The 8602-nt window shown below is 34.6% G+C and overlaps 1 protein-coding gene across 1 annotated transcript; it reads right to left on the bottom strand.

The window, feature by feature from the left end:
• Positions 1-404: 404 nt before the first annotated feature.
• Positions 405-8260, bottom strand: LOC142983898 (trypsin 3A1-like). Its single transcript, XM_076131080.1, has 6 exons — positions 8086-8260; positions 3947-4101; positions 3367-3494; positions 1783-2038; positions 1115-1264; positions 405-593 (listed from the first exon to the last, which is right to left on the bottom strand). Exons 1-6 carry the CDS (start codon positions 8159-8161, stop codon positions 441-443), a joined length of 918 nt encoding a protein of 305 aa, XP_075987195.1. The 5' UTR covers positions 8162-8260; the 3' UTR covers positions 405-440.
• Between the last annotated feature and the right edge of the window lie 342 nt (positions 8261-8602).

The raw sequence follows: 8602 nt of genomic DNA, 5'->3' as shown, positions 1-8602 counted from the left end.
TGCTGTGACAGCAATGGTGTAACGTTTGTTATATATGCATTCAAATTACATTATTTATTGCCGAGTGTATGTTAGGAAGTTTTTGAACGGGCTTTAAAACTTAAAGCCAAGGGCTTTTAAAATGGCTCTAAATAATGTTGAAGAAAAAATATATGAGGATTATGATTGTCAAAATTTGTCTTCAAAGTCTTCCTCCGAAATTTCTCAATTTTCCTTTCTTTCTCATTCCTTGATTTGTATGTACCTTCAAAATAGGCTTGATTTTTTTAGTTTTTTCTATTAATCCATATTTATAGTAAAAGACAACGGGGTAAGCTGTGTTCTTGTCTGTCCCAATATGAAAGGCATCATTTAATGATTTTTCATTAACTTCAGTATGAAACAAAATAATAAAAACCCCCAAGAAATCTTAAAACATTACTTTATTCAATAACAATAACTCAAAGAGGTAGCCCAGTGACGGCTCGGATCCACCCCCTGACTAAGGGTATATTGCTGTACACCCCTGGCTGGTCCTTCATCGCACAGCCCACTCCAAACGACACCAGACCCACGAGCTTGCCGTTGGCTATCGCTGGCCCTCCTGAGTCACCCTGGAAAGATTTTATGACTAACTGATGAAAAAGTAGACTTGTCTTTACTAGGCATAATTTATCACTCGGCCGAATTTGTATCCAAATCGGTACAACCGTTTTTATATAAAAAAATAACAAAAATACACTTTTCGATTTAGATTCTACTACGGATTTCTTGCCATCTCGTTATGTATATTTTGTGAAAACATTTTATTGATTAGATTTTTTAACTACTATTGCACAGCCAACATATCTAGATTTGACGCATGCGCCATCATGGCAGAGTCTTGGTCAATTTTGGTTATTTAAAAAGTTTTTGTGATTAATACCAGTATTTATCCCGCAATCCCCATACCAATAATTATTAAAATAGGAAACCAGTAAAGCTGTGATGGGGCTTAACAGAACAACCCACATTTTGGATCTACACTATCATCTTAAAAGTTCTTAAATTATATATACTTAAGATTATGAACATGTGGTGTGCCGTGATCAGTGGTTCAATGTTCTAAAGTTTAATCGAAGAAATAAGCACTTACTTGACAAGAATCCTTGGTCCCATTCATGAACCCAGCGCAGAACATTCTTGGAGTAACTGTGTGGTAGTTCTCAAGAGGCAGCGCCTTGCACACGTCCAGAGACATGACGGGGACCCGGACGCGACGGACCACATCTTGCATAGCTCTTTGCTGAAACAATTAAATTAAACACACTTTACTTCATTTTATATGAATTCGTGATTAGTGACTTTAAGTAAACTATTGCCATTAAAAATTCGTAATAGATGTCATTCCGATTTGGAGTTTATCCTAAAGCAAATAAAACGCTTGTAAACATGTAGGCGTATTCATTAGGGTCATCGATTAGCTAACTATTAGACAGTGACAACAACAGATATTGCAAATATACTTAATTTGGGCTTCAAATGTGATCTTGTGGATAAAAATACTTATTACTTTTAAGTCCAACCGACACATAGGTTACATAGTTATAGGCATACTATATAGTTGAAAAAGCGAACCGTAAAAGCTTGTTCTAGCGGTGTTCATTGAATTTAAAATAAATGAGAGTTTAGAATTATTTCAGCAAATTACAAATGCATATACTGCGGAACTTTGTTTTATTGCTTAAATCTAATGATTTAGCAATAGTAGCTCTTCATTAAACGACCTGAAAGACATAATAATATTCTTGAAATAGAACTTACCTTATACTTAGTATGTCCCCACCCGCTAACAGCGACCATAACCCCTTCCCTTATATCCTGGGTCACTCCAATCGCAATCGGCCTGGAGTTAGGAGTCACAGGAACAGGCTTCTCCAGGAGTACGAGCTGGTAATCATAGTCGTGGCTGTGCAGCTTCGTGGTGTTCCACATGGGGTGAATGAAGTGGGCGCAGATGGGGTACTTGGTGGTTTGGCTTCTTTGAGTAGAGCCTGCTAGGATGAAGGTTTCTCTGTCTCTGTAATGGAAAGAATTTTGATAGATAGATTTAGACGATAGAGTTATTAACAGAAGAAAAGGTGCGGAAGGTTTGTTTAAATTATATGGTTTTAGGCCACAGATTAAATATTTTCTTTGAAATTGTACTGTGACAACTTAAAAAAAAACAAATTATTTATTCATATGGGTCAAATGCTGACACTTATGATAGTCAATGGTACAGTGAGTGAATTTACCGCCAGTTCGGAAGGTAGGGCCATATTTATATATGTGTATCTTTTACCCCAAATTATGCACATTTCGCATACGGATGATTGTAAACAGGGCATGGTCATTGTTCATACACGGCAAATACAGTAGCTTGATTTTCTATCACTATCGACTATCGTTAGCCGGTTAGGTATCAAGAAAATCTGATCAGCGCCTCTAGCGGAACCTAGGAACTATTTTTGCAAGATATTTGAAATGTCAAACTCTCAAAAGTACCGATTGTAGATAATCGCTTTTCAGAAACTTATTTAACGAAAAAATTAAGGCCATCGACAGTCGTACTTAGTAACAATTTTGTCAGAAAATGTATAATTATTAACTGAGAGTAAAAAACCATTGTTATTTATTGCTTCAGAGCGTTTCAAATAAGCCATGTTTTTCTCAGTGCAGTCTTTTAATTTCCTTGAATGCAATACTTTTTGTCCTTGTATCAACTTGTCATATTTTCCAGTGAAATTTCTTTGAAAGAAAACTTAATTTATTTTATCTTTTGTTGAGACTTCGGACGACGTTTTCCAAAGGGTTGTTTTTCCAACTTTCTTGCAGAACCAGTTGTAGAATTATTATTTTAATTTGTTGTTTATGTTAACTGACGGTGTTCGAGACGAATGGACGGGATTATACAATCACGGTATTTGAAAACACACAAGTAATATATATTATGTTATTTATGTACAGAATTCAGCCCATTAATATTCCACTGCTGGGAAAGGGTCTCCTCCCGAAATGACGGACGGGTTTATACAGGTATACTTATTAATTTCTACCTGAAAATTCATGTTATAACTGATGTGATTTGATTAGTTGTAATTATTTATTTGGGAAACAAGTAAATTATTTTCTGTACCTTCAATCATTTCAAGCCCGCGAGAAATCTTGGGCCAGATTTTTTAGCTAAACAACTAAATACTAAAACTCAAGCTAGAGCTTTGTTTCTTGTTTCATACTTTAATTTTAGTTGCTTGTACCCATGAATTAATACTCAAAAGTATTAATCTAAACTTTTTAACAAACGTGGGACTTACAGTATTTCATTATCATTGGTTTTATATTTATTTTATTGAAATTTTGACTTACTTGCAATGTGCAGCAGTCATGACCCACTCCGGTGCTATGAGAGTACCGCCGCAGTACAATCCATACAACACTTGATAAGGCACCTCCTGGATCGACACCTGAGACCCTCCTACTATCCTGAAACGAACCTGAAAGACAACTTCATATTAATCAATTTGTACGTGAATTATATTGTTGCGGAAACTCCAAGTATAATCCTATGTATTTATGGAACTGGCTATCTCGGAATGAATTCCTGGGTTTCTAAAAGTATTGTTGATTGCTGATAAGCAAGTAAAGAACTGTAAAACTGAAACTGAGGTTCTCAATGTGCGAACCATTATTAAACACGAAAAATAAAGTCGTCGTTATAGTAAAAAGTAAAATTTATAATAATTTTTCTGGAGAAGTTCAATAGCATACCAAGAGTTAATGGCTTAAAACTAAAATCGGTGTTAAGCAAATTTAAGGGTAGTGCATCATGGGCAACTTAATAATATTTGAACTGATCTTTTTCTTGCCTTAAAGGGTATAATAGTAGTCGTTTTTATCAAAGATCTTCAGACTACGTTGATAGTTCCGTGAATAAATAAAAACTTACATCAACCGGGTCACTGTCCTTGCCATCACCGAGCAGCTGGTCCGGCGCCTGCGTCTCGTGGAAGTAGTGGTACGTGCGAGGAGGCACCCTCCTGGACACGAAGATCCGGTGATAGTGGAGCACGCACTCTGCAGTTAATAGACCGGTGTACGTTCCTGGGGTTATAGCAAACAGTTTATTTCGGGTCTCCATTTTAAGCTGGTGTTAAAGTTTTTAAAATTGGGGCTGTATCTTATTAAAACCTAGGTACTGTCCGAGGGTCACAGGGTCAGATAGAAGGTGGACAAGGGTCTTCTCTCAAAGAGGCTTGGCCGTAACTCCCCATGCAAGTCAAATGCTTATTTTATATAGAGCGAAATGAGACCGTGACTCTACCAAGTATTCATCATACTGCACTGGCAGGCGCGAGATGGGGACTTTCATCTCGCGCTTTCATCTCATATTTTTAGGATCTGTTTAAGCAACTTCAAGGCTAGCAATTTTCTGTCACGATGATTTCTACCAATTTAAGAATAACTGATAATTATTTCTAACACACACAAAACTTCAGAAAGTCATTGAAGTATCGCCTATGTTTTAAACACTAATATAAGTATAAGCATGGTAGACGAATATTTATACCACTTGGCTATCATTGCTGGGCAAGGGTCTCCTCCTGTAATAAGGCTTTGAGTCCACCACGTTGGCCAAGTGCGGGTTGGGAACTTTGTATGCCCTCAATTAAAGTATTAAATAAATGTCAGGCATGCAAGGTATCCTCACAGATTACAAAAAATATCATTAAGAATACACAATACGGTATACTTTTTCTTTTAATAGTTAATATTAATCGTTAACTTGAGCACCAAACAGTTTTGGTAATAAAGTTAGCAGAAGCTCGCGACGAAGCGACCGGCTAAATGCTCTCTTTGCTACTTAAATAATTAAGTTAGTCGGGTCCCACCGGTTTCTATGGGCAATCTGTTAAACCGTTTCAAGGAAATATTACAAGTTTTTAAGTTATATTCATACAATTTCGGATATTTTCGACAAAATGTATAAATGTAAAAAATGCTTTATGTATTTATTAATTATACAAAAATTGTATGTAAAGCCATACTTAATACCAAAGGCATTATACTAGGCTTAATTCTAGGCTCTACCTAGTTATTATAATATTGGGATTATTTCCTAAACTCTAATGAAACTAAGCTGTAGCTAATAGACCCGGCTCCGCTTGCGTCGAATGTTTTATACCATATTTTAGTCACTAAGAGGTAGAATTTTGATTTAACAAGTACACTATGACTGAATTAAGGTCTTCAGCTATCTATAAGTAAAATTTCTACAAAATTATTTCAGCGAATAGTACATGAAAACATACAAGTTACACACAGACAGATTGAAAGACGCATTTATTATAATAATAATATTAAGTGTAGATACTACTACAGCCATATTTATTTTGTAAATGTATTTCTGTATGACCTATTATAATATATCCTGCAATTATAACAATAATTATTATAATTATAACCTACCAAAAGTTTAATTATATTCTAAATAATATTCCTCTCTTCATAATAAAACACGTACAATATAAATTAATGTGTATTTTGCACAATGCAAACATTTTGAAAATACACCAGAATGTTGAATAATGAGCACTGAAACGACTCTTTGTTTAGACTTACTTATTAATTTCATATTTTAATTAAGCTTTAGGCTTTGTTTTTACAGTCTAGAATAAAAGTAAAAATAGTCTAAATTACAACCTTGCTTATTAGGTCACTGATCTTTTTTAATTGAAACATAAAATTACCTGTATAAGGAATATTTCAAAGCTATAATTAAAGTATCTATCAATACACGTGTAAATTTTTCTAAAGTTAGTTTGAATAAATTCAATTCAAATTCAAAATATCCTTTATTTCGTAAACTTCGTACAAAGTATTTGAAATAGTCATATATTGTATTTCTTTTGTCCGTTCGGGAAAAGCTGGTTGCTCGTGAGAAGAAACGGCAAAGAAAAGCAATTTGTCATATACATATAGTACATAATAAAATCATGCCTTCACATCGCATCGTTCATCGAAAATAAAAAGTAATAAGTGTCATAAATTAATTTATCCGTTTTTAAATTTCATCGAAAACTAGATAAACGATGTAGTAGAGATGTACCTAGTACCAGATTACAGAGTATATGGCAATAATATTAGTTTTGTAATCATTGTACTGTTATTGAATAATATAAATAACTATTATTATTCTATACTGTTATTGTTGTTTTACAAAACATTTCATTGTAGTAGTGTTTTATAATAAAGTTAGTTTTGTGAAGTAATTATAATGGATAGTCTAGTATACCTATTCCCAGTTGTCTCCTCTACGCTGCTACCCCGGGGTGACAACTGGGAATTTTCTTCCTATATTTATTCTCTTATTTGTCACTTTTTACGTTTCGATGTATCTCAATCTCTGAAACTATTGTCACTTTGTCCGACTTAGGAATCGAACTTGAGACCCAGTAGTCAGTAGTCGGATACATAAACGATCGCGCCAAGAGTCAAAAAGTCCCAAAGTCTCTTAAAATACTCCTTTAATAACATAAAAGTTCTTAAAGTTCCGAGTATTCGTAGAACAAACCAAATAATTTTCTCTCTTATTCATTTTATTCAAAGCTTAGTAATAGAAAGATTGCACAGAGCGCCCGAGGCTTCACCGGATTGAGCTCTTTGACTAACACAATAGGCAAAAAACTACAAAGAAAGAACTCAGATATAAATAATACTTTATTTAGAATACTAGCCCAGTTTCACGGCTAAAAATAAGACAGATACGGTATTTTTCATTTAACCCCTTGCTGTCCCACTGTAGAGCAAAGGTTTTCCCCCAAACAAGAGAAGGGCTAGGTCTTGACTCCACACACTGACCAAGTGCAGGTTGGCGACTTTGCATGTCCTCAATAAATGTATTAACCAATTTTTAGGCAAGCAAGGTTTTCTTCACCGTTAGAGCAAGTAATAATTATTTCTAATACACATATACCTTCGAAAAGTCATTGTTATGTTGACTCGGGTGTGAACCTGCGACCATTTGCGTAGGAGGTGTCAAATTATAACACTCGGCTATCACGGCTCACACGTGACATGATAAGTATTAAAAAGTTATCCTACATTAGCTGACCCGCGCAACTTCGCTTGCGTCACATAATAGAGAATGGGTCAAAATTTTCCCCGTTTTTGTAACATTTTTTATTACTACTCCGCTCCTATTGGCCGTAGTGTGATGATATATAGCCTATAGCCTTCCTTGATAAATGGGCTATCTTACACTGAAATAATTTTTCAAATCGAACCAGTAGTTGTTGAGATTAGCGTGTTCAAACAAACAAACAAACTCTTCAGCTTTATAATATTAGTATAGAAGTATAGATTTGGTCCCTATCATCAACTATGTCTTCACGCTACATCGAATTTAGTTCAACATCCATAACTCGTAACTCAATTTAGCTTGTCTGAATACCTACTAACTGTTTATTGGCTGAAAAACTATAAAAGAAATACAGAACTAAATTGACTAGTAAACTGACGTAAACATCGTCACTTTATATGTTAAATTGATTCTTATGTAACGCTATTATAATAATATTAATATACGGTAAAGTAATAAAACATTGCGTCTAAGAGTTCTTTAAAGCAGTTTTTGAAGTTACGTAAGTTTCAATTTTTTAAAGACAACTCCCACACAAAGCTAGTGTCGCGGGGACGTTTACAAACATACAAACAACGGACACAAAGTACAACCAGACCCGAAACAATGAATCGTGGATCGCACAAATAATTGTCCCGTGTGGGAATCCAACCCACGAGCTCCTGACGCAATGGTAGCGGCGTGGTGACCTAAACCACTGCGCCACGGAGGCAGCGTTTTCAACAGTTTGGTGATACTGAACCCCTCTCTCTACACATCATGTCATCTGACAGTATTAGGTTTTGTTGATTTTCTTTAATTATATCAACTGAAATATAGTATGTATAATTAAATTTGCCTTTACTTTTTGAATTTTTACAATGCAAAAATACAATTTTTTTAAGGTTATTGTATTAAAATTCAATGATTATGTTAAAATAAAGTCCAAAAATATATTTTATACCCACCATTATTATCACAATTAGCAACACTGAACACCAAAAGACCACAGACAACACTAAAAACACGGCAAAGACCACACATTTTACAGCCAGCAAAAAAATAAATTGTTTATTTTTTAATAATACATGTTTTGTAGGCAAAGGCAAGGATTTGACTGAACTAATGATGTCGCACTAGTTCTGTGACCGATTGTATCTTCATGCTATTTATGAAACGTAGATTGAATAGAAATGTGATAAATCTTTGCTTACTTGTGACGTCATGTATGTTATTTATGTACTTTTGTACAGACAACTTTTGCAATTAATCTTGCAATTAAACTCTTGAATAGAATTATGACACAGAATGGCTTCATTTCTAACTTAATTTAATGTTCCATTTAAAAACATAAAACCGTTTGCAATGCCATTGCTGGGCACCGGGTAAGAAGGCCTGCTCCCGAGTCAACTATGCTGATTAAGTTAGCGACTGCAATATTTGGGATACTGTTTACAGAATTTTCAGGTATGTAAGAATTCCTAT

This window comes from Anticarsia gemmatalis, chromosome 25 (genome assembly GCF_050436995.1).
Source record: "Anticarsia gemmatalis isolate Benzon Research Colony breed Stoneville strain chromosome 25, ilAntGemm2 primary, whole genome shotgun sequence".
NCBI classification, from domain to species: Eukaryota; Metazoa; Arthropoda; class Insecta; order Lepidoptera; family Erebidae; genus Anticarsia; species Anticarsia gemmatalis.
The sequence above is the reverse complement of the archived record's forward strand: the minus strand, read 5'-3'. Positions and strand labels throughout refer to the sequence as shown.

Coding starts and splice junctions, on each gene's coding strand:
- LOC142983898 (XM_076131080.1), bottom strand. CDS start 8,161: ATGTGTGGTCTTTGCCGTGTTTTTAGTGTTGTCTGTGGTCTTTTGGTG. Junction 1,265..1,782: donor GGGGACATACTAAGTATAAG/GTAAGTTCTATT, acceptor TAATTGTTTCAG/CAAAGAGCTATGCAAGATGT. Junction 594..1,114: donor GGACCAAGGATTCTTGTCAA/GTAAGTGCTTAT, acceptor AAATCTTTCCAG/GGTGACTCAGGAGGGCCAGC.